A 26,862-nucleotide genomic window follows, 5' to 3' on the forward strand; every position below is an offset into this window, starting at 1 on the left:
ACACACTCACACATGTCGAGTGACAGAAATAGAGAGAGCGATACAGTGAGATAGTGAGAGTGCAGTCTGTAGTTGGCACATGTCAAAATGGCAAATTCTCTAACGGACTCTCGCTTCGCTTGAAATAATCAAAATGTCCAAGAAATGAATATGTCACCTAGGGTGAATCGTCTCCACGAAACGCCACACAGCAGGTGGGCAACAGGCAGAGGAGCACATAAGCTGCTGGCCCCAGGCCAAAGGCAAGGTGACATACACAAATATTGAATAAACACAGAAAAAGAAACTGTACAGGCATTTCAAAGAGACCAACGAAAGCTTATATCAATTATTTTACAAACATTCTGAATATCTAAAGGAAATTAAGATTTCTTTTCTTTATTAAGTCAAGGAATATTTCCTGCCTCAATTAGATTTGAACAGGAAATGAATGGTAAATAATTTCGATTATTTCTTCAAGTGTATCCAAGCACGCATGTAAAAGCCGCCCTGGGGCTAGGTTTATGTTGTGTAATGAATGTCATGAATTTGTAAAGATATGTTGTGTGCTTAGTTTTGCATCTTAGTTATAAAGTATAAAAATCCTTTTCTTTTGGCAGAAAACTGAGAGAATGACAAATGGGCAAAAGCATCTTTACTTTGTAGCTACACATACACATACCCTTCGTAATGCTACTCAATTTGTAATACGTATAAACATAGCTGCTGGCAGCTAAAGATTGAAGCCATTGAGTCAAAGCTGTCATTTGGAGGCGAACGGAAATGCCTGTGCAAACGGAAGTCGAATTGCTCGACTAGCCCGGACACGGTTAGGGCAACCAGTCTCCCGCACTCTCGCTCTCTCGCTCGCCCACAGTCTCTCGGCATGTGGCATGCGGCATGTGGTAGGTGGTAGGTTGGGCTTTGGCCTTTGGCCATGCCAGTGACATTTACTATACACTTCAGCTCACTTGATGCTTGACTGAATGATTGATACGCTTTATTCGCATTCACAGTAAGCGACAAAAAAGAGAGAAAAAAACATAACGGAAAAAATGCTTGATTTTCAAATCACATTCGTGAATATCTCCCACGGGTGAGACGACGGGCTGCTGCGCTCTGCGCCACGGAATTGACTGACATTAATGCTAAAGCCAACATTATGCCACTGAATGCCATGTAACCAACACCAACAACCGACATCAGTCGCAATCACATTCGCCGTCGCCGCCACCGTCGCCGCCGCCACAGTCCAGATACCACAGTTGTTGCTTTTGCCGCATGTCAAGTGACAAATTTGGAAATGACAAAATGCTCGTTGGCAACGGACTCCGGCCCGTACAGAGTGGACGTGGCCTGCGCGATCTATCGCATTGGCGAGCAAACCCAACCGAACCGAACCGAAGATAATTGAATTTTTTGGCATTTTAGTGTGCTGGCTGATGCTATGAGTTGTCATAATTGAGTTTCACTGTATGCACACTGGTGCAATCGGAATGCGAGTGCATAGAAATGAAGGTGAGCCGCTGCTTAATGCTGCCAATACTGAAAATGCAGAGGCATCGGGGTACACCCGGGCTCTGGCATCCACAGTTTGCGAGACAAAAATTGCAAAAATGAAATTTTTAATTAAATTTTGAATATCCGCTTTGGCCGTACCGGAATGAGTTCACCTGTGTGTATATTTTTGAATCGTGTTGTTCTCAGTTATCAGCTTGGGGTCAAACGGCTGTGACACATGAACTGCGGAGTGGGTGGCACACACACACACACACGTCTACCCACACATTTGTATATGTAACACACTCGTAAGTGCGCACTGTTGGGGGTATATTAAGAGCAGATTTCAATTGAAAATTCAAACTTATAGAGAGAGAGTTGATTGTAGTAAGTGAGCAAAATGGAGATTGGGTTAGGGAGGGGCAGAATGGGAGAGGGAGAAAGGAAGAAGGCGAGGGTGGCTGTGTGCCAGAGAGCTGCTTTACAGCTTATATCCTTTGAGATTAGCTAGGGCAAATTGCAAGCGCTCTGTTTCGCTTTGCTTTGCTTTACTTTGTTTTACTTTGCTTTGTTGTTGTTGTTGTTGTTGTTTTTGCAGCGCAGTGACCTACTGGCTTTCGATTAGTTTGCTAGCCAGTCACGCTGGCTCCAGTCAGCTGCGAGCGTTTTTGAGCTCTCCTGGCAGCTGCAACTCTTTAATGGCCCACTGAGCGGCCCACTTGATTAGAGTGAAATACATATTTGAATAATTTAAACTTATGAATGGCAACTTATCCGACGCACGCACCGATTGCTATAATCCATTTTAATGAACCACTTCGAAAGTAATCCGTGATAGTGGTGCATAATATACGGATTATAATAATTAGGCAGTCGACCGTAAATTTATTTTGCATACAACCGCATACACACACACACACCTGCATATATACAGGTGTATATACACCTGTGTCCATTTATAGAGTAGATAAATGTTATATTGTATCTGGCTGCACATAATAAATCTGTGCAAATTTGATATATTGAACGTCTTTAGAGAGCGATTAACATAAATAATTAGATTCGAGTCAAGTCTCACAGCGGACAGATTGTTTTTAGTTAAGCAGTAAACTGCCTTTGTTCGACCTAAAAACATGAGCACACACAACCAACCGCACCCACACATATATATATATACACACACACGCACACACATTCATACGCTAACTGGCAAGAACAATACGTTTTTCCATGAAATTAGCTTTTGGCATAAATCTTTTGTAAATATACGAGCCTTGTCGGCGGTGCGGGCTGTTCGACCGGAGCTCTGGCTCTGCAAATGCGTCGTCCAGCAGCTAGTTGGCCAGGATAAGGTCAGTGCTGGCTGTGGCCAGGTGTATACATGTCCCTGCCTGGCCATAGAGCTGCTTGTTTGTAGTTTAAGTAGCCGTAGTTTATACATTCCCATACGAGTGTGGATTTGTGTGTGTGTGGCTGTGTGGCAGTGCCTCTCTGTATGTTGGGCAGTTGCACTGCTAGAAACTGCCCCGGGCCCAAAATTAATCTCACAAAAAGTGCCAAAGTAAAAAGCCAAAGGAGCCAACCACAACACATACAAACAAGGTATGTGTTTAATAAGCAGACTGTGTGTGTGCGTGTGTCAACCAAACACACTATGTTTGTGTGTGTGTGTGTGTGCTGAAGTAATTTATCAGTAAATTAAGCAATTTATTTTATTTATTCCATTACGTAAATCATGCAATTTGTGCTCGATTTCGTCATAGACCGAAAAAATATGCCAACGGCAGCGATTTCTGGTCAGGATTTACATGCCATTTGCCACAGTCCATGAGCCATCCCCTCCGTCCGCCACCCATTACCCATCTCCCATTCGGTAGTATTAGCCAAGTTGTTTTTACCTACCCAGCTACACGCTTTGCCAATTTTATTAAAATCACTTCATACAGAAGCTGGCGCTGAAAGAGGCCCGGCTGCTGTGAAGGCTGCTGGGAGGTGCTGGGTGCCCCATTGAAGCACGCAGTGCGGCCATAAAAGCAAACATAATGAGTGCCACGCCCCAGCCCACCACACCGCCCACACTACACGCACGCTTCACACAAGTTGCCTGCAAAATGTATGAATCTAATAAACAAAAGCCGTATATTATTAGCTGCGGATTTATGCCAGAGTGTGCATGAGTGTATGCGTGTATCTGTGTGTGTGTTTGTGTGTGCATGCGTGCGTGTGCTATGAAGGAGTTGGTTAGACTAGCTGCGGCTTTCAGTGGCTCGTTGAACACGGCCCGAATTAAGTTAGACGGCAATCTCCTAGAATTGACTTCATATGAACAGCGGGAGGAAGCGGCGGCAGCCTAGGCAGCTTGACTGAGGCGTAGGAGCTCACGGCTGTTATCATAACTTGTGGCTAAAGTTTTTAGCCAGAGCTTCTGCAGTGCATGATACACTCAAAGAAAACATGATAACATGCTAAGATATCATTTTGTGTTTACTATAAGTTAGTGGAAGGGAAGCAGAGTCTAAGTTTGGATATGCAAAGCGTAATATGATTAAGTTTAAAGCAATAAGCCAGCCCTGCTTTATAATTATCTATATTATTCCAGGCATTTGTGATTCTTATTCGATTTTCCTCCAGTAATTTAGTTTCAATTGATTGCTTTAAATTTCTTCATATTTTGCCCACGCTTCAACTTAACTTCCGCCACTTGAATAATCCCCGACTCTTGGGCTTAAGCCTCATCTCCTTCATTGTAGGTCCATTTGTCACAATTAATTAATACCTCAACGGGATTTTAAAATACACTGTATGCCATCATATTTCGCTCGCCATTCGAAATTCCAATGCAGCAATGTAATTAAAATGGATTTCCTCACATTCCACAGTCCACACACTCCTTTGGCTCGGCTCTTATCCCAGTCCCAGAGCCAATTTGCTCAGCTATCAGGTGGCGAACATCTGAATTAAAGTGCAGCTGCTTTCGGGCAGTGTATTTCTTATTTGGCGTCTATCAACAGGGAGGCATCTGAGTCATTTAAATGTACACGCACACAACGCAATGCGACTCTGATGCTCTGATGCTGGAGCTAAGTGCTGAACGAAGTTTAGTTGTCTCTAGATCAGCTAGCTGGAACATGCCGTTATTTGGCCCAGGAGATGTAACCACGTGAGCTGACACTGAGGCACACACAGGAAGTGTTGAATTTGTACGTGTGTGTGCGTGCGTGTGTTTATTACCTGTGCATGTATGTATGCCAACTGGAAGTTGTAGTGTAAATACTAATGGAGCCAAAGTTACGTTTGCTGCAGGTGAAAGGATGTTGGCCAGTTGGCTCGAAGCCGGAGTGGAGCGAAACGAACCTGAGCTCACACAACGACATTTGTACACGTACACACGATTAGATAGAACGACAACATAGTCGTAGTCGTAGTCATAGTGGCAATCCTTAAGCGTCGCACAGGACATGCACCTTATTTCGGACTGCGATCTCCCACACAGCCACTAGCCACTCACACGCTCACACACCCACACACACACTAGGGCAAACAATGAAGCGAAATTTTTGCGCTCTGGCATCCTTAAGGCGAAATGTAATTTCCTGTGACAAAATACAAAGCTAATCCCCACACAGAGACACACACACACATGCACACACACACACCGAGACAAGGTTGCAAGCGAAGCTAAAGTTGGCCAAAGGATTTGTGTGTTTGGCCGTGTGGCTCAAGTGTAGCAGCCAGTGACTTCGATACGTGCAGCGAGCCATGAGAGCTGGACTGACTGCTCCTCTCGCTGATGCTGCCGTGGCTCCTGCTTCTGCTGCTGCTTGCCGTGAATCCGTTGTCTTAGTAGGCAGGTCAAGGCTTTGCGGCTCCGATGGCTCCTTGGCATTTGGCATTTGATGAGCGTGGTGAGCCCTTGGTCTTATTGCAGGTGCTGCACTAGTAGCTGGAGTGGCTATCGAGCCAGGACACAGGAAACGCTGTGCGACAACAAAAGCGCTACACAAATAGCCAAGGAATTTCAAACTGACAAAAATAAATCGAAAGTTGAACTTTTGTTGTTGCTGGCTGGGGCAGCGGCAGCAGCTGGCAGGACATTTGTTCTGGGTCTGATTGCCATCGAATGTTATATGTATTCGGTCAGGGGCTTTCGTTTGATTTCTCAAGTGTAAACTACGCCCCGGCAAAGACTTTATGCCCTGTCACACAAATATCAATATGAAATCGAGCAAGGATGCCAGCTTACAAATAACCGCAACAGCTGCCACATGCGCCGAACTACTAAAATAGCAAGGACATTAATTGAATGGAGCACGCACTATGCCAACAGGCAGCAAGCAGCAAGCAGCAACCAGCAACCAGAAAGCAGGAGGCGGCAAGGTGCAGGGAGCAGGCAGTAAAAATGCCGTGCTGCAAGTTTTCATTATGCTCAATTTGAAGCCAAATTGAAGAGCCGTCACAGCGATTTAAGCAAGTTGAAAGCAAGCGCTAACTGAATTCAACAGTCGATTGCCCGCATACACCCTCACCTGTTGTTGTTTGAGAGGCAGACAGGTGGTCCGACCAACGCACAGTGGTTGGAAACTCCATTTAATCATGCAATTCAATGGCATTGAAAAAGTTTTTGTTTATTTTGTGCTTCATTAAAATGTCGATGTTGTTTTTTGTTTGCGGTTGCAGCTTTATTTAAAGCCATTTTGGACTAGTTGTGAATCTATTTGCATAGCATTCGCCAAACAAACAACAAACGCAAATAAATCTCATATAATGACAAGGAAAAAGTTTTTAAATTATGCTTAAAACCCCATTAGAAATTAAGCGTAGCACTTTATTTTAATGGAAAAAAATATTGCAGCTTGGAAATTCACTCAAAATCAGATTAAGAGCGATTCAATGAGCGCAAAGCTAATATAATAAATAAATATTGAAGGAGTGTTGAGCCAAAGGCAAAGAAATTTAATCAGCAAATATTTTGCAGGGCAGCCTTGGAAAGGTTATTTAAAAATGCGCAAGAAACTGAGTAAATGTTGATCGATAGTGAATAGAAATGCGCGTGTGTAGCACAGTGTAAGAAACAACGAGAGACCTTTGCAGTTCACGAGCAGCATTTGAATTCAAACAGCGAAGCTCTACACGCAGATTGACTGCAAATGAAACAGCTGCAGGCTGACTTGGTTGAGCCAGACAGGCAGACCAGAGAGTGAGAGAGAGAGGGGGCGAGGTTGGGAGAGAGAGAGAGAGAGACAGAGAGACAGAGAGAGAGAGAGAGAGAGAGAGAGAGAGAGAGAGAGCGAGTGAGTGACGTAGATAGGTTGTCAGTTGGCCATTTCCATACTATTGATACGCTTCCATACATTGGCTTTGTGTCAACGGTTCAATACGCTCCACTCCATGCGAACGCTACGCATAACTTTGTGGGTCAATAAGCGTGTAGCATGCCTTACGACCCCCAAAAATGCCATAACGTTCGCTGTCTGTTGCCCCCTTCAATGTGTCTCTCTCTCTCTCTCTCTCTCTCTCTCTCCTTTCTATTTTCCTATCTGTTGCAGTTTGTTATGCCAACTGCGTAGTGACATGAACGGCATGTGCGTATGGGTTTATGTGTATGTGTATGTGTATGTGTTAGTCATGGCTAACAAGTTAGGCCACGTCCACGTTGCACGTTGGTCAAAGAGAAGGCTCCGTTTTGTTTGCCTGTCACAACTTGTGGGTTGCCCTTGTTCGGCCTGTTCTTCTGCCTTCACCCATGTTGCTGCTGTTGTTGGTGTCGTAGTTGCTGTTGCTGCTGTCGCTACTGATGCCATTAACGCGTGAATTGTAGTGGCTGTCAGCAATCGCAGCTACATTGTTGCCCAAAACCCCATACACACACACACACAAAGAGAGAGAGCGAAAGAGAGAGAGAGACATCTCCCACAACTGTGGACCAGCTTTTGAGGGTTAGCCTGATTTTGCTGTTGTTAGTCATCGACTTAGCCATGAAATGCCATTGGTTGTGGTGTCAATCAAGAGGACAGCAACAGCAGCAACAGCAACAGCAGCAACAGCAACAATAGATAACATCGCACGTTTGGCATACAAAATTTGCATATTTGAATAGAATATTATTATATTTTTATTAGAAAAGTCTTGGCTGGCTCTGCATATATTAATATGAAAATTAAATAAAAATCCCTAAATTACATTTTTCTATTTCATATCTGATGTAGCTTAACGCAAACATAAAACTGTCTGAAGCTAGACAGATATGACTGCAGACAGAATCATTTTAAAATGCTTCTAATGGAAAATTGAAATGAAATATTTAAACAATAAATATATTTGTGTATCAAGATAAAAATCACATTTTCAATAAGATTAATTCGAAATAAGCCTAATCCCAAGTTTTAACTGACAGCTCGGGCAGAGTATATGTATTTCCATGTGATGCGAGCGTCGAATGCATCGAGTATTTTTGTGTGGTATTTTCGATTGGAAGAGTGAAAAGTGTGGCCTGTGGGTCGTTTGCATTGCCAGCCACTTCATTATTTTGTTACCGCCCAGCTGCACCTGCTGGCAGGGGTGAGGGGTGTGGTATATGTGTGACACTACGTATTTCTATGCATTCATGCATAATGGCTGGCAAACGTTTACAATAGCTGCAGCATGGATTTCCGCACGCTGCCATTTGCGGTCCATTTGCGGCCTGCGGCCAACCAGGCTGAGGGCTGCGGGCAGCCGGCAGGGAGCTGAAGGCGAGTCGGTCGGCTTTGGTCACCCAGGCGCCGTTAGCATGATTGAAAAACGTGCCAGCTGGGCAGACCGGGGCCGGAGCCGCTCTCTGGCATGGAGGGCATCGAGACTCTAACCTCAGGCCAAGCCCATTGCCAGCTGTGTGCACCGGCTTAAATTGCATGCCATTCTGTGTGCTGTCACTGGCATTGTATTGTTCTGTGGTTTTACTCGATGTTGTTGTTCTTGTTGCTGTTGCTGTTTGTATTTGTGTTGTCGTTGCTGCTGCTGCTTCCCCTTCACAATTACGTAATTTATTTTAACTGTGTCAAATCCACGCCAATCGACAGCGATTATACTGGCAAATTGCAACAATTCCTTGCCAGCCATTCCAGGTCCCGATTGCAATTTGTTAACGTCGCTCGCATCCGCATACGAGCTCGCCCCAAATGGCCACTACGCCATCAGCCCTGCCACTCATTTGGCTGCCCTGTGGCTGCTGCTCGTCTTCGTCTTCGTCTGTTCGCCATCGTCGTCGTCCTCGTCGTCCTCTTCCTCGCCAATTAACCGCACTGTGCTAATTAATTTGCTCATAATTGATGCGATTATGTGTTTCATTTGTGCCCAAAAACAAGCAACAACTGGCGCCTGGGGCAACATCTATATTGCTGCCCCATTTCTTGGCTGCCTCACGCTCTGCTGCTGCAGTTCTTTGCGGCCAGTCCGGGTGGAAATCAAACGAATTGAACAGGCGTCTTGCACAATTTATAGATTTGCGGCGAACTGACCAGCTAGCTGCCACAAGATGTCGGAACTGTGCCAAATTGAAAGCGGAAGTCGTGTTTTGTGGCATTTGTGTGCCCCAGCGCCAACAACAGCAACAACAACAAAAACATTCGCATGCGCCCATTCTGCCCTAAGCTGATTTGTATCTATTGTCTTTAGCCGTTTCAATTGCCGCTTGCCGCTTGCCATCTGCCGCCTGGCGCTTAGCGTTTGGCACGACTTGCCACTTAGCTCGCGGCAACGTCAATCACATGACAAGTGCATGCAACACCGTCGCACGCAATTGTGACTTCATAAAATGACCCACCGTTGCGGTTGCCGCTGTGCTGTCATGGATCTATATGCACCATTGCCCATGGCCCTGGGCCCAAAAACATTGTGTGTCCATTGTGGCTCGCTCTCGTCCCGGCCCTGTGCCTCTGCGCCATTGGAAATTGCGCACGAATTTGCTAAAATGCCAAAAACATCAGCGACAGAGGCATGCAGCAGGACAACAGCTGCCTCGGCTGCTACTTTGGTACTTCATGTAATGTAATGTAATGTTTACCACGTTCAATGTGGGCTGCAGAATACCCTCTAATCGACAAAACAAAAAAGATAATTAACGTAGCAAAATATAATGATGACAGAGAGTCTGCAGCTAAAATAGTCTTGTCTTTAAGCTATTCGATAGTTTTTGCTAATAAATCGTATCCTTCTGCATTTACTGTATCGTATATATGCCAAGGTAATCAATCACTTTGTAGCACTAACACAACGTTTATAGTCAGTCGCACACATCTCACACTGTGCCAGGCTTTGTTGTGCTGTTACGAGCGGCGCCTAGAAGCATGCAACACTTTTTTTGCACAGCGCACAGACAGTAGCTGCACGTACATACATTAGCGTTAAAATCTGTGTGAGTGCGTACGTCTGTGTGTGGGCGGGTGTTGGTGCGTTGGTGTGTGTGAGCTGCACTCGCAGTAGTCGGGTGGTCTGGTAGTCTGGTAGTCGGGTAGTCGGGTTGTGTCGGTAGGTACTTACCATTTAGAACATGCACACGCACACTGGCAACATCTGCGTTTGAGGGGGCGCACGAGTATTTGCCGGAATCGGCCAGATCTGCATTCTGTATGAGCAGAAATGAGGTTGTCACATCGCCCTTTTCGGTAATTACCGACACGCCGCCTCTTGATGAATCATAATTAATGACCTGCAAATGGAAGAGCATTACGCCGAGAGGCCCGGTTAGTGAGTGAGTGTAGGCAGAGCAGAGCAGGGCAGAGCAGAGTGGGTGCTCCGCCCGCTCTGAGCAGTCAAACATAATGTGAGAACAATGGCTGAGGAGCAGCAGATGTAATTTTTTTTATGCTGATGGAGAGATGGGTGCTGGCAAATAATAATAAGCGAGTGCCGCTCACTTTGTATTTTTTCCCCGAGTGTGTTTTTTAACGCGTATGCTTGAATTTCGCATTACATTTTTGTTGTAATTTTCAAATGCGTGTGACAGCAGTGGGTGGAGGGGCAGTTGACTGTGTGGGTGTGTATGTGTGTGGAGTGTAGCAACAGCTGCGCTTGACTGACATTACAAATCAGCGACATGTCAGTGAGTCTTGTTTACTGTTCAGTAATGAATGTCCCCCCCTTTGCCCATCATGCTGCTGTGGACCATCAGCCGAAAATGCGTTTAAAATTGCGATTTTAATTGGAATTTGATAACGGCTCGCATGATTAAAGTTGACTTAAAGGCTCTTTAGATCCCAGAGGAGAGAGAGAATCACAAGAGAGACGTGAGCAGACAGTAGACAGCGTGGGCGCCACTTATAGTTAGTTGGCTGCAAAAATTATGCTAATCAAGTGGGCGAGCGCCTGATTCGGGTTCATTTGGACTAAGAGCTCATTATGACGATGGCCTTTTGTGCGACCGATGGCAACCGCCATCAAAGTCAACTTCATTATCGATTAGGGCATAGGGGGTAAACAGCAGGGCAAAAGTCAAATGTCGACTGTCGACTTCCAGCTGCCGAGTGCTGCTCACAGCAGCCAAATCCAGATGCATGTTTAGTCGGAGAGTGGACCAGATGCTCAAAGCGCTGACAAAAACAAATACCGGAATAATTTACCAATACCAATACCAATATCGATACACAGGGCAAGTTCAGAGAGCAAGGGCAGATTGAGAAGAGATAGAGAGAGAGAATTGACGGAAAAGAGCAGAGTAAGTAGCTGACATTAACACATCATGTCGTTGACAGCGACAAGAAAATGGAGCCAACAACAGAGCCAGAGGAAATGAGCAGCTGTAGTATATCCTCCCTTGGCCGACAGAGCGGGCTGGAGGGGCAGTGTGGCAATGTGGAAGCGGGGAGCGGGCGCATAATTTGCTGTCTAATCTCAACTAATCGACGGCATTTGCAATAATATGAAAAATGAAAGAAAAGTTGGCGGCGCTGATAATGATGACGATATGGAAACGTACATGCAGCTGTTTCTATGGCCACGGTTAAGGCATACGCCGTATAGCTGTAGGTATGAAAATGTGGATAGACATATATAAAAAAAAAAAAAAAACAATGACAATGCCCGAAACTTTGGCTTAACAACTTTTGCACAGGCAAGTAAAAAGTTTGCCTATCAGCGCGAATCGGGGCAGGGAGCAGATGAAGGGGCCGGGGAGGGTGGGAACTAACAAAAGTCTGGCTGCCATTATAGTCCATTGCTGTCGTCGCTATCAGCATAAATTTCGTATTTGTATTATAATGCTTGTAGTTGTAGTTATTTTGTTGTTGTTGTTGTTTTTGTTCCTCGCAAATTGGTTAATGAAAGCGACGGCTCACCCTGACAGGCATGCTGTCAGACAGACAGACAGACGGACAACAGACGAGCGGACAGACTGGTAAATGCCAAATGGCAACTGACACCGCCCTCCCCACTCGTTCCCCTCCACTGTCCACGTAAATTGGAATAATATTTTGCAACAGAAGCGGCTGCATCAAAAATTTACAATTTTACTACCCCATTGGGGGACTGCAGATGTTTGGAGCACACATACACAGAAACAAATAAAAGAAAAAGAAAAGTACTAAAAATGCGCATATATCCGATTTATGTGGCACTTGGCAGCACAATAATCGAGCATAACAAAAAACCAAAGCAGTTAAATGTACATAAAAGTCTGTCATGCTGTCGGACCAGCAGCTGCCAGTGGTGCCGAGGCTGACAGCCAGCTAATAGCTGGCTAAGTCCACTCAACAGTTCAGGAAACTTTCGCCGACCGCACACTTAAGCGTTCTGCATATTACAAGCGCCGTCAGCGAGGGCCGCTCGAGAAGTTACAGCGTAAGCTGGACTTAAGCTCAGCTTTAATTACGCCATGGCCAGTCATAATTCGCAACCAACTTATGACCGACCCCCGCTTCAGACGGGCATATGCCAGAAGCCAATGCGGAAACGCCAGCAAAGCAAGGGAAGCAAGAGTCAGGCGAGCCAACACCGAGAGAGGAAATATGTAACACGTTAATTACAATTAGCAAGCGGATGTGCGCGAACGAAAAAAGTGTTGAATACATTTAAGCGCAGCGCCTGGCAGCAGCAAGTGCATCAACTAAGTTTATCCATCCATTAAACTAATTAACAGCAAATTTGCATGGATCGTAAATAATCCCTGTGCAGCCTGGGCGAGGACGCTCGACTTGTGCTAAGGTTGTGGCTGCACATACACCCAACACACACGCCACACACTACACACTACACACACACACTCACATTCTTGTACGGCCACCTGCCAGAGGCACACAATTGTGGCGCGTGGCTCTGCAAGGATTTTAATTAGAAAATTCCAGAAGTACAAGTGCCAGCCAGAAGTGAGCGGCAGCAGCAGCAGAGGCGGGAGCAGCGGCATCTGCAGCGGCATCGGCAGCGGCAGCAACTGCAACAGCAGTTGGCAGCAGGATTTGTGCACTTTTTAACACGTTGCCAGCACCAGCGCCTTCTCTTTGCCTTTGGCCCAAGTCACATTTTCTTTTTCTTTTTTTACTCCATTTTTCGTCGCTGTTTCGCTTGGCATTTGCATTGCAATTAGCTGGGCACTATAACGACCACGTCTAGGACTCTCAATGCCTCTCTCTCTTTCTCTCTTTCTCTCTCTCTCTCTGTCTGTCCCTCTCCCTGTGAGTGACCCTGCTCATGGAGCGCTTTAAGCGCTTTTAATGCCGCGCAATTAGCCAGGCTGTTTATGCTGTTTAAATCGCTTGCAACTAACACAACTAATTGTCGGACAACAGGGCGAGGCGACCAAGGATAATGCAACCACCTGGATGAGCAGGCTGTTGTTTTCATGTTTTTCATGTTCAGCTGATGTTTGCACTGCAGCGCCATTGACCCACTTTTTGTCCACTTGCCACATGCAACTGTGTTCATTTGCACATTAAAGCCATTCGCACAGTAAAATCAGCGACTGTCACTTCAAATTATGTCATCGGCTGGCAGTGCAGATGCGGTGAAGCGATAACTTCTCTGATTGAAGTTGCAGTGCAGCGTGGACTCAGGGCAGGGGCGTGGCAGAAACAGATAATTTATCGGTGAAAATAAATTGTAATTCAATTCAAGCAAATATCTAATTAAAATTGTGTCTCATTAGGAATATTTCATTTGTTTTAACAACTAGTTGAACTGTCAGCTAGGCTGACGGTCACAATGGCAGATAAAACAGAAAAAGATACAAATAGAATAAGAGAAAAACAAGAAGAAACCAAATTTTCGGTACAATTGTTACAATAAAGTTTAATTACCTCCTCGTGATGGTACCAGAATATGTAGGCCGGCGGCTCGGGGCTGAACTTCACAGTGCAAGTGAGATTTATGGTGCTGCCTTTATCAACATGAAGGTCAGGTCCGCCAAGTATGGTCGCCGTTGGCACTGTCAACAGGAAACACCAATGAAAAACAGCAGACGAGTCACCGAAAAAAATAAAAATGGAAAGAGAGACGAGATGAGGCTGTGTATAGAGAGGATGGGGGCATAGGAAAAAGAAATGCTGTTAAACGAGTCAGACACGGGCAAAGCTGACGGGCCGGCCGCATAGGTAGGAGGCTCGAGCTCTGCTAGCCTGGCTGACACTGTAGAATAATAAACTACAAGATAAAATGAAATTATTGTCGTATAAAAAGCAAGTCCTCGACGTTCCATCGCCTTGCCACTCGACATTGTACCCAACCTCATCCTCATCCTCATCCTCATCGTCGTGCTCATCCTTATGCTCGGCGTCGTCTTCGTCTCTGCGTCTTTGGGCTGTGCGTGTTCCTCACTCGTTTGCTGTATGTAATTTATTTGCTCAACAACTTTTTTGCTTGCCTTCGTGGCGCGAGTGTCCTTTGGCTTTGTTATTTGCGACAAATGGTTGATTTTTTTATTTTATGAAGCCAAAGCGAGAGCCAGAGGCACCGCCGCTGTCCCAGTCGCTGCCGCTGCCAATGTCAATGCCTATGCTGAGCTGATGCTCTCCACACATAAGCGTAATCGCTGTGTGGGAGCGGGCAGTTGTCTTCACCTACTCAGACTCATGCTCGCACTCGCATTCGTACTCACCGACAACATTTAGACGTACAAAATAACTGCGAACGGGCTGGGTTGATATCTGGCACTCGTACATGCCCGCATCTCGCTTCTGGGCCCATTTTATCTGCAGCGTCCAGTCGTCGGTGTCCTGGTGATGTGTGGCCTGAAACCTCTGATCGGACGTGTACGTATAGGAGCCCACTGTCAATATGTGTATGTCCCGATGCCGTATCCAGGATACCTGCATGGAAAAAAACGAAAAGCAAGCAAACAAAGATATTGCACGGAATGTCAATCAAATGAAGTACTCGATATCACAGCGAGGGCAATTCAAGGGGGCGAAATGTTTTATGGCCAACAAGAAACGAAAGCAAAGATAATCGAAAGGAGGTGACTTATTTGATCAAGGGTAAATTTTAAATGGATATTGCCCAATGTGTCTCTGCCACTCTGCCCTTCCTATAATCGACATACCCCATTCTAGCCGCCTGACAAAAGGCTGGGTATAACAGCCCAAAATCTTTTTGTTTATGGTCAGAGGTAAAAAGCTGGCATTAAAAATGCAGCAATTGAAAAGCGAATTGCTGTCGCAGTGCAATCAAATTCGAATGAAATGCGCAAGGGTATCGCAGGGCTTCTTCAATATCCCTTTCTTCTCGGACTGTGTGTGCCTGTGTGTGTGTGAGCTGGATGGATGTCCTTCAGCGATTAATCAGCAGCCATGGCGCATTCTCGCATTGTTAATGGACGCGTATCTCATCCAAGTTGATGGCACACATGACGTATACGCAACGTGAGCTTGTTGTTGTTGTCTGGCTACGGCAAGTTTATGGCCGTGTCGTAGTCCTTGATAAATCCGGGCATGGGCATGTTGAGAGTGCGCTTGAAACAGTAGTTGCTTTTTTGGCTCTTTTGCTGCTGGTGAGTTTTGAGTTGTTTTTAGCTTTAGCTTAATTATAACAAACTTTTTAAGTACTTGCAGCGCTGAGTTACAACTTTGTAAGCTTAATGCTAAACAGCATTGCACTCTATCTCTCTCTGTCTCTCTCTTTGCCTCTCTCTTTCTCACTATCGCTGTCTCTGTCTCTGTCGCTGCCTCTGTCTGACACTTGATATGCACAACTTATTAAGTCAAATGCAAATGCAAAATTATCGCAGTTGGCAGTTGCTGTGCTTCAAAAACTTACAAAATGTTGCCTGCAGTCCCCTCATACGCGGGGCGTGGCAAATTTTGGTGCGTGCGTTTAATTATACGAAATGTTGTTGCACACTAAACAATGGCGAGCCTCACACACACACACACACACGCACATCGAACAAGCTGGAGCCACTTGGCGGACTGTCGGTGCGACGCATGTGGGCCGCAATGAGTGTATAAAAGTGTGAAAAACATGTCGACAAGGGGCTGCCATTAAACAAACATTTTACGCAACAAATTAAAGTGTAATTAACAAGTGCACGCTGTGCTCCATCAACAACAACAACAACAACAACAGCAGCAACTGCAACAAAACACGCATCGCCTGACAATGTCCCAGTGCACGCAGCTCCCCTTTGCTTCTATGCCCAGTCTCCAGCATATTAGCAGCAACGCCTCTGCTGCAACACACACACACACACACATGTCACTCCCCCCTTTAAGTACACACACACCCATCAAAGCGCACCCAACATGTCCTGCTGAGCTCGTTTCGGTTTGTTGTTTGGTTTTCTCGGCTCGGACTGCGCCAAGTGCTGTTGACGCGTGTGGCGAGTGCAATTTTCACGAAATTGTTTAAATAATTTCGCGCTTAAATGCAATTGCAAGTGTTTTGTGGCAGGGGGCGACAGTGTGGCGTGGCAGCGTGATGGCGGGAGTTGCAATGGGCGTGGCCAGCCAAAAAGAGCCAACCGCCCACAGCAGTTAGTCGCTGACGTGTGGCAACTTCCACTCGACGCTTTTGTGTGTTGCCAAGAAATTAAAAGTTGCTGCATGCTGCAAGTCCTTCTGGGTGCCACAAACTCCTGCTGCCGCTGCTGTTGCTCCTCTAGTTCGTCCCCCACTACTACTACTCCTGCTGTTGGCTGCTCTTGCCGTTGGCGCATTTATGTCAAGTGCTCGGTAGTTCAGCGCGTGTGCTCAAAGTTTGTTGGTTTTTGGCATTTGAAGCCCTGTTTGTTTGCCTTAGCACCGCGTGCGACGCATTGTTTGTTAATGAGCGTTCGAATCTTTTCGGCAAGCACTTGTTTCCACCCAGCTCCCGGCTCTGCCCGGCCGTGCCACTGCCCTGCTGTGCACCCCGGGCAGCGGGCACGTGCCGCTCTTTGGGGGACTCCAATGATTAATCGCACTGCGCAACACTTTCGCTGCCTAATTATTCATAAACTTGTCTGTTACGCATATTAAAAAAGTTCAGAGAGGCGCCGATAAAAAATTGTCACGCACAGATGGCATTTCTGACAGTCAGACATTTCATTCCATTTAATAACTTACACTTTACGCAAAATATATATTCCGAAGGAGCAAATGAGTAATTAATGTTTTAAAGAAAGCCTTTATCATATATCATCTTTATCATCATCAGAAGCTAAACTGAAAACATTGAGAGGCATATCGAAGCATATCTATGAACAGCTCTTGCTGAGAGATCCTTTAGGTTTCATAACTGTAATATGGCTACAGTCTCACATATTAGTTGAGCAGTGTAGCTACCAGTCTTAGTCGATCAGTGCCCACTTGAGCCCCCCTCACAGCAGGCGGCAGCAGCAGCAGGTCGCCTTGGGAGCTACGGCTTGGCAGGCTGTCTCTTAAATAGATGATACAACGTGGCAGGGCGCAATTAAAGCAGATAAACAAAGGAAACAATTGCAATAACAGTCTGCCGCTTACAGCAGAACTGAATGAAACAATTTCTAAATTTCTAAAAGAAAACAACTTAATACGGACTTAGGGCGCAGGACGCAGGACGCGACCTCTCCCACTCTAGGCTGCCATCAAGAAAAGGTCCTTTTGCGCAGCACCGCACAGCTCGGCACGTCGCAGACAATACAAAAATAAAAATATAAGAAAAAAAAAAAAAAACAACAACAAATTGGGTGGGGCATGTAAGTAATTAAAAATTTCGCAGTCATGCTAGGGGAATTACATTCTGGCAACGCGTCTGTCGACCAGGTTGGCAAATCAACGAAGTCAACAATTACGAAAGCAGCCAGAGTGAGCTGGGCGAGGCTGAGAATAACCAAACAATTGGTGGGCGTGGCAGCCGGCTGGATGGGCGTCAGCGACACACATCGCCCGGATGGGGGGCGGGTAATGTCAAAAAACTTTAGAGGTTGAAGCGGATCGTCACGAACAGGCGAAAAGTTTTAGCCATCTAGCTGCTGCTGTTGCTGTTGCTGCTGATGTTGCTGCTTCTAGCTGTTAGTTGTTGGCACTCACCGTTTTGTTGGCCAAATTGCGCACGCGGCAACTGAGATACGCGGATTTGCCCATGAGGGCGGTGACATTGCGGGGCGTCGAGGGATCAAAATATGGCTCCATCCATTTGGGATGCGTGTAGGCGGCAGTGGGAATCGTGGCCAGTCCTGACGGCGTCGTTGCCAGCTCATCCAGCGAGTTGTAGCCCTCGATGGGTCCATGTACGCCGCCATTTGTCATATCTGCAACGAGTTGCCAGGGCAAAATCAAATTCAATTAATATCTCTCACTGACTAATTAGAAATTGATCAAATTTTACTTGTGTGTACACAGTTTATAGTTATTAAGAGCTTTACTGCGCAGCGCTTTTAAATATGTAAACAAATATCACGCATACGCCCTAGAGCCGAGTTTTTAATAATTCATTTGACCGTTTGGGATTTTTCCCATTTTTGTATGTCAAATGCAAAGCCGATATACAAAATATTTATGGAAACCCACATAAATACACTTTGACCAATTTTTTTGTTGGCTACACGAAACATTTTAGTTATAAAATAAAAAAAGAGGCAAAATGAAAATATTTCGGAATTTGCCTTTAAGTTCATAAGCCAAAAAGTTTTGGGAAATATCAAATGTCTCCATTTACTGAAACTCTCCAGTCTTTTTTTTTCGTGCTATATGCAAGTCCGAGTGTGTTTTTTCCGTCGCTCGTCAGAAAATATTTAAAGCTCGTTGACAAAAGTGCAGAAAAGAGAGCAAAAAAAATAAAAATGTTGTGGCAGCAACTTTTCAGCGTGCGACATTTGCTTGCAGCGAGCGACAGCAAAATATAAATAAGAAGCACGCATCAGGTGAAAATTCAGAAAAAATCAAAATGTCACAGCCTCTGCATGGCCACACACTTTATATCTTGACAGCACTCGTCAGCCTCGCCAGGCTGCAGCTTGACTTTTGTCATCGGCTTAGAGAGTGCGACAGAGATAAACTTTGTTCATTAAGCCGGCTGCCCGTCGACCGTTGGGCGAGGTTGGACGGTGTACAAGTGGCCACAATGGCAGCCACTGGCAACTCTTTAGTTTCAATTTAGAAATGAACCACTGAGCCACTGAACCACTGAAAGGGCATCAGCGAATGCCGGGGCAAATGCATTTCAAAACCGCAAGCAGCTGCAAAAATGAACGCACAGGGAATGAAAATGGGATGCGCGCCAGGGTAGGCAGCGGCAACGGCAGGGGAAGTCAAGGAAGGGGGCTGTTCGGCTGGCCCAGACACGGAGGGCAGGCTTCAAGCGAGTGAAGTGTTTGCGGTTGGCAAGTACAAGTGCACACACGGACATACACGCACAAGAAAAATGAAATTGTGTCACTGCTTACATCACGAGGCAGGCAAAATCCACACACACACACTCACACTCATGCATGCCACACTCATGTAGGTAAACCGCAAGTGACTGCATGTGTGTGTCTATATGGAAGAGTCGAGCTCATGGTTATGCAAAATATTTGCACTCAAATCATATTTCAAGGATTAAAACTTGCATTCATTCGAAAGCTGTTTTTCCACATGCACGCCTTTAGTCACACATACATACACACGCACAGACTTACTTATACAGAGACATCTATGGCCGCTCTCAACTTCGGCTTCATTAAACAAAAGGTTTCCAGCATATGACGCGCATTTGTATGCATGTATTGCCGCCTCCGTGGGCGTGGCATGCATACGATAGATGCTTAAGCGTAATACGCTTAATACCCATTGCACAGAAAATTGCACAAATTTGCTGTAAATATTGCATTCACTTTTAATAAAACTGCAGCAGAGCTCTTCATCTTCATCTTTTTTTTTTTTTTGCTGCCCATAAAAGTATGCTACGTATTTTGCAAAATCTCCCAGACAAGCACGCAACAGCTTTAAAGCCAAGCCGTCGAGCTGTTGGGCAATATGCGCAGGCAATCAAAAAAAAAAAAAAAAAAAAAAAAAAAATTCAATTGCCCCAGCTGAATGTGCTTCATTTCAGGCCTCTGTGAGGAAGTGTGAGTGTGTATGTGTGTGTGTGTGGAATGGCATTGAATGTGCTGTTTGGGAAGGGGTGATTGAGTGTTTGCTTAATCATTACGCAGGCTGTGCACGCCCACTGACTGCCTGGTGGGCTGGCTGGTTGGCCTGAATGGTGGGTGGGCAAGTAGGCTTCTCATACAATGACTTTGCATACTTGCGTTTAATTTGAGAGGACAACGCAACGGGAACGGACGCAACGACTGCGTGGAGCAATTAGGAAAACTTTTGTAATTTTCATGCCGATATTTTTGGCTTATTTTGTATACCCTGCTGAGTAGGAGGCATATTTATGTATGTGTATGATAACGGCATCAAGTTTCGCAAGACTGTTCGAATTGCTCTGATGCTTCTTGAAGGCAATGTCTGAAGATTCATTGCTCTTGCATCAAAGGGTATTTTGAAGGCAGCCACTTAATTTGTCAGCCACAAGCAACTTGGGTAATTTTGGGAAATTTGATCCTGTTTCACTAAAATCATGCCTAATGTGTAACACTTTGAACCCGTAGCTCAATGAATTTGGTGCCTACTAATTGCTTGCTTATTGGGGGTGTTTTATGGCATTGAATTTGTAGTCAATTTCGGCACACTTCATTGCCTTTGATATCTTCTGTCTGCATCTGGATGTAGCTGTGCCTGTGTGTGCCTGTGCGGGTGTGTGTATGGGTAATTAAAAATCAACATAAGGCGTCAATAGTTGAGCTGCTATTGCCGAGTCCTCGCACCATTAATTTCCCACTAATGCAACATGACGAGCGCTATTCTGATTGGAATTGGCTTGTCCTGTCAGATAATGGAGAATGGAAACTGGAGAATCGTGCGGGGATTGTACGAGCGATGCTGGTCCTACTGCTACAGCCGCGCACGCTAGCATGAATAATGATGCCTTTTGACATTGTCTAAGTAGTTTTATGCGTGGCAACATGAGTCGACTGGAAATACCAACTGCTCGCAGCTTTGCTCGATGGGCTGTCATTGAAGCTAAACTGGACGGCGCGCTGATTGCCACTCGCGTATGCATGTGGCACGCAGTCGGCACCTTGGCGTTGACGTCGACAGCGACAGAACAGCGACGTCGCCGTCGGTGGCTGCCACTGTTGGCAACCACTTAACCACTCAACCACTCAGTTACTTATTTATTTATGTGCTGCGCAATGCATTGCGCGGCTTTTGTTGCCAACATTCTACGCCCTCATTCAGCGAACGATGCTGCCTTTCGCCGGCTGCGGCTGCGGCTGCCGTCTTAATTAAGCTTAAATGATGCTGCAAAATTTATTTCATTTCGCACTCGAGACTGAGCCTGAACCTGTGTATGAACCTGTTGTGGGAGCATCTTCTATACGCGCGGCATGCATATAAATTATCCAAGCAAATTACATGGCACACAGCGAAAATTGAAATGTGGCTACTGTGACATGTGTGTGTGTGTGTGTGTGTGAGTGGGTGGGTGGCTGAGTCCAGGAGTTGGTTCAGTTCGGGCTGACTGCACAGCTGTCATATTTGTTTTATTCACAGCTCAGCGTTGATTAATTTGAATGTCCTTCATTAAATCATTTCAATCGGAATGTGCATCAACTGTTCGCATGATTAATTTCTAAAATAGTTCGAAATTGCATTCAGAAGTAAATTAAACATTTTGAATCTCTTTAACAATTGTAGAAAATTCAATTGCTTACACATTTAAATTTATGCAAATAGACAAAAGAAATGTTCTACATTTCCAAGCATTTAGCACCATTTAAAATCCACTTCAGATTTTCCTCACTGACTACTTTAAGTAAATTAGTTAATGCATCATTTATTGAATTCACAGCTATCTTAAATGCTGGCCAAATACTTAAACGAACTTGGTTAAGAATTTAAGAATATTGGCGTGCAGTTTGTAATGGCATTCGAAAACCCTTTGAGCTATGAGCCCTTCGGTATTCGGCTAAATTTCAGCCTTTGTCTTTAGAGTGAGTCTTTTTGTAACTTGTTATCCGTAACGTTGATTGACAACATTTTTGTGCAATGCTTTTGTTGCTGTTGTTGGTCTTCTTCTTCTCGCTGCTGCTGTTGTTGTTTTAGTTTGTTTGTCTTTGCATAGCCACTTCGACTGACAAAACATGCGATACGATGCGACACGACAAGACAAGAACAACAGCCAGGCAATACAAACACACACACACGCAGGAAGAGAGAGAGAGAGAGAGAGAGAGACGCACACACTCACACATAACTCATATATGAAATATTCGTAAAATTTCATACAAAGTACAAGCAAGTGTCATGTGTGTGTGTGTGTGTGTATAAGTGCTGTATGAGGCTGTGAAAGCTGAAAACATAAAATTAAGTTTACTCTACAAGAAGTTGCCTGGTTTTGACTGCTTCGCTGCCTGGCTGGCTGGCTGGTTGGCTGGGTAGAAAGGCTGGCTGACTGCCTGCATCTGGCAGGGCTTATCACCTCTGGCCTTACCGCTGAAGCTTATAATGAAGCATTGTTTGTTGCACAAAGTTTGGAACGGAATGAAAACAGCAAGAAACCAGCTAAGAGCCAACAACAAGTCAAAGCATTCATGTCTCGAAGAAAGTCAAGTCTCACGACATGCCTGTGTGTGTGAGTGAGTATGTGTGTGCATGTGTGTGAGGGCATTTGCGAAGTATCTGGTTGGCTGACAAGATATTAAAATAATATTTACAAAGACTGAAGTGGTGCGTAGGATAATGCATAAGATGCCGGGCAGCCGTACAACACCAGGGACTCGACAGACTCAAGCAGAGTCAAGCACAGGTTGATGATAATAAGCAGCATCTGCATTCGAATTTGGCAACGTGATAGCCTGATTAGAGCCGGCAGGTCTCTGGCCCTTTTGGTTATTGTTCGGCATTTTCGACAATGTCCACTTGTTTTTATTAATGATCATCATAGATTTTCCAATCAGAAGCAGTAATCCCAGGGCTCTCCAATGGCAACTGGAATAGCAATCTACAGCAAACACGCTGTGCGTATTTCACTCAGCCTCCTGCTGCCATTATCCGGCACGCACTTTCCCATCTCAACATTATTATTTTCTTCCTTTTATTTTGTGCTCGGCAGACAGGACTCAATTCAATCGCTTGGAAAAGGGTCACAAATGGCGTTTCAAAATGTCACTTGGCACTGAGACTTGTTTCTCCTTTCGCTCTTTTTTTCTGTCGATGCTGTCGAATTTTAATTGCGTGCGTTAATATTTGGGTCCGGGCAGCAGATCGGCATTTCGCCCTGAAAACTTGAATTTATAGTTGTGGCAATGATTTTGGCAAATACAATTTGCTACGCATGTGGCACATAAATTCCAGATTGGGTTTTGGGTCATTTCAACTGACAATTGATGTCTATCGGCCGCCAGGGAGGAGACGTGACCCCGAAATAAATATACACATAAATACATACACATATATTTTAAAGTTGTCTTCTCGTTAGCTGCTTCTTTGATTGCCAGGTGTCATGTGGTCTTGTATTATTTATTAAACTTAATCAATCACAGCAACAACAACAGCAACAATCTATGACAAGGACAACATCTTGTTGGCAAACAGTCAAAACCGCATTGTAGGCATTTATAGTTAAACTTTTAATTGCAGGCCATGCAAGTGACATGTCACAACACTCAAAAACAATCACACACACATATACTAGCTCACACACGCACAGACGCACACCCAAACTTGCGTATTTACAGCAGCTGCAAACCGCAGAAGGCAAACGTAATGGCGATTGCGATTGCAATTTCTGATATACTAGCTGTTGCAGTTGTTGCTCTGATACCCTGCAAACAGCAGCCATATAGGGTATATATCAATAGCAATAGCTCATCAACCGAATTGCAGTGCAGCCAATTGCATTCCCTTGCCTGGCCATATTTCAGTTTAAATCAAGTTTTTCTATAGGGCATCTCTCAGCTATGCCGCCTTTCGCCTGCCTGCTGCCGCTCCTCTGGGCTGCAGAGCAATATAAAATATTAAATTCAAATGAAAACACAATAGAATTTGTGCTCTGGTTTTTCTCTCTTGCTGCTTGCAAGCGGGCGAGCGAGTGAGCGAGCTATGAAATATTTACAACAGCACACAGCTGCTGCCAAATGCAACCGCATGGCAAAGTGTAAACAAACTTACAATAAATCATTTTTAAATAATTTACAATATGGCAAACGCCTGCACATTCGGAACTAGGCCCGGGGCTAAGCCCCGAAACCCCCAAAAATAATATCGATCTGCAGCAAAAAGAAAAAAGATTTCGCACATGTCGCGCTTTTCGCGTCAACGATTTGACGTCTGCCTCAAATGGAGTTTGAAATGTACAAAAAGAACAACAAATTTTTGTTATTTATTTTTGTTTTCCCTTTTTTTCGAACATTTTTTTTATTTTTTATTTTTGCGACGAGACACGAGGCGTGTAATGGCTTAGCAAAAGCTTCACTTTGTCTGTCACGAATTCGCTGGCAAATCCGCAAAACGTGCAATCAGCGTCGATGTGACTGGCTTGCACTTTAAGAGCTGCCCACGCCGTTTGCCAGCACAGACTGAAGAATACCCTGTAAGTAGGGCAGTGCGGGGAGTAGCAGTTGCTGGAGTAAGTTTTATTTATAGAAGCTCAAAAAGATTTGCCATGGAATTGGAATATAAACTAAAGCAATTATTACTCTCTAACAGCTACTCTAAGAGCTACTCAGCAAAGTTAGCTAGTTGACTTGACCAAATCCTGTAATCAAAAGGTCTTCTAAAGCTGCTTACAGTCGCATTAGTGGAATGTGCTGTACAAATGTATTCAGTCCCAAATGATATCAAGTATATCGAACGTAGTTAGTTAAATACCCGAATCTTATTAACTATGATATGCCAAATGTCATGTCCACTCTCTAGTTGGGCACACCCCGTTTGGCAGGCCAATCATATTCACCTGCCCGCTGCCTCCTCTACATGCAGCGTGGTCGCGTTGGTTTGTTTTAAAGAACACAGTCAGAAATGTTTGCCGTACGCGTGCTGCCTGCGCAAACTTGAGGCAAGTGCCGAGGCAAAAGGACACCAGCAGAGCTAATCCTTGTCTAGAAGCGGAGCTACATCTGCTGCTTCAGCTGATTCTTTTCTTTAGTTTGATTGAGTGGCCATTCGAGTTGATGGTCGCATTTCGAATTGAGTACGAGTCGAGAAAATGACTTAAAAGTGCCAACTACTCGTGTGTGCGAGCTTGACTCATGTGTTTGCCTAAGTGAACGAGTTCACACACAGATACATATATATACATATACATTGCTCTGCCGGCAGATGTCGTTGGTCTCTGCTATTCACTTACATAGTGCCACTTAGTTATGGCTTCCACTTCAAGTCTGAGTCGGAGCTGTAACGTGTACAATCATTGCGTCAGTCACGTTTTGAATTGCGCAAATTCATCAGACAATTTTGCTGTGTGGGACGAGACGGCTGCTCCTGCCTGCTGCGAGGACTCGTCGCATTTGTTGTCGTTAGCTTAAGTTGCCAGCGCATGCAATTTGCTATTTGTATTCCAGGATTATCGCAGCTCCCGAGTCACGCGAATACAAATCGATTGAATTAAATTGAGATTTTTATGCGTGCATCAATGCATTAATAAACACTTTCCCTAGCTACTGCGCAAACACTTTTTACTGTTTCATATTTCAATTTATAGTTCGTACATTTATTTATTTATTTCCCTCTTCCACCTAGCTTCCCCTCCCTTGACTGTGCGCGAAATAGCGTTCATTAACATTAACATTTTCAAGCCTGCTTTTTAAGGGCAAATGAATTGCAAATGTGAAGTTTAATGGTTGCAAATAATTTATATAGCTCGCTTTTTCAATTTCATATTCACAATTATACCCATAGTCATTAAAGTTACAAATGAGAATGTCCTCTATCAATCTTTAAAAAACATATCGGTAACTGGGAAACACATTAAAAGAATTTTTAATTACTTTAGGTTATCCAAACTTATTTTTAATTAAATTATAATTCCATTTTTGATATTTATGTGTTTTCTTTTGTACTATGGTTTCACAATTCTGTTGTTATTTTCTAAAATATTTGTTATTCGGTTTTCGGGTTGGTTTAAAGTTATATAATCTGCATTAATGTTTCACCAAATTCATAAACTTTTTTTCTACTATTTAATTGTTTTTCTATACATTTTTTATTAATAGAATTTTTTCATTGATTATTCTTTTATAAAACATTTACTAATTGAAAAACATGTTTTTATTGAATTATTTATATATGTATATATAGTTTTGAAAACCACATCAAATTCTAACTGTTTTTTTTTTTTTTTTCATGAAAGTTTTTAGATTGGGCTGGCTCTAATGGCAAACGAAAGCAACAAGCGTAGAAAATATTTAAACAGCAATTTAATCAAAAGAGTGAGAAGAAAACTAAAACAGTTAAAGCACACAAAACAGAAAAATAAATGTACAGTATGCAGAGGTAATTACAAGTCGACTTGGATTATTTGCTATTTGCGCTGCCCCTGTCGAATCAGATACGAGTCGCTGCCGTGGTCGTTGCCACTGAAGGGCAACAGCTGCAGAGGCAGTGGCAGCGGCAGCGGCAGCTGGCGCGTTCTCGTACCGTGTGCCAGGCACGTAGTCACCTGGCCAGTGTCTGTGTGTGCTTGAGTGTGTGCACAACCAGCGCTCGACGGCCAGACTTGAAATCACAACAACTGCGCAGTAGCAGCAGGCACGAGTGCCAGAATTCCCTCAAGGTTTGCCATTTAACTGGCTGGCTGGATGGTTGGCTGGCTGTGTAAGGGCCTGGTCGAGGTTCGGCTGGGCTGCGCAGCGCAGTGTATGAAATATTTTCGCGTTATTTGCTCTTGTTAACATTTTCCCTACACCTGGCCGGTGCTGTTGCCTCCTGCCTG

General features: G+C 44.6%; 1 protein-coding gene across 3 annotated transcripts in view; it reads right to left on the reverse strand.

Moving 5' to 3' along the window:
* dpr6 (defective proboscis extension response 6) overlaps window positions 1-26,862 on the reverse strand; it is a 93,614-nt gene that overhangs the window by 16,921 nt on the left and 49,831 nt on the right. For all 3 annotated transcript variants that reach the window (XM_089468801.1, XM_089468799.1, XM_089468802.1), the window contains 4 exons: window positions 17,928-18,148; window positions 14,540-14,750; window positions 13,743-13,870; window positions 9,997-10,165 (listed from right to left, as the gene is read on the reverse strand). In XM_089468801.1, coding sequence (XP_089324927.1) covers window positions 9,997-10,165; window positions 13,743-13,870; window positions 14,540-14,750; window positions 17,928-18,148 — 729 coding nt within the window. The remainder of the gene's footprint in view (window positions 1-9,996; window positions 10,166-13,742; window positions 13,871-14,539; window positions 14,751-17,927; window positions 18,149-26,862) is intronic.

This window comes from Drosophila arizonae, chromosome 4 (assembly GCF_054131065.1).
Source record: "Drosophila arizonae isolate 15081-1271.41 chromosome 4, UAZ_ARI_1.0, whole genome shotgun sequence".
Taxonomy (NCBI): Eukaryota; Metazoa; Arthropoda; class Insecta; order Diptera; family Drosophilidae; genus Drosophila; species Drosophila arizonae.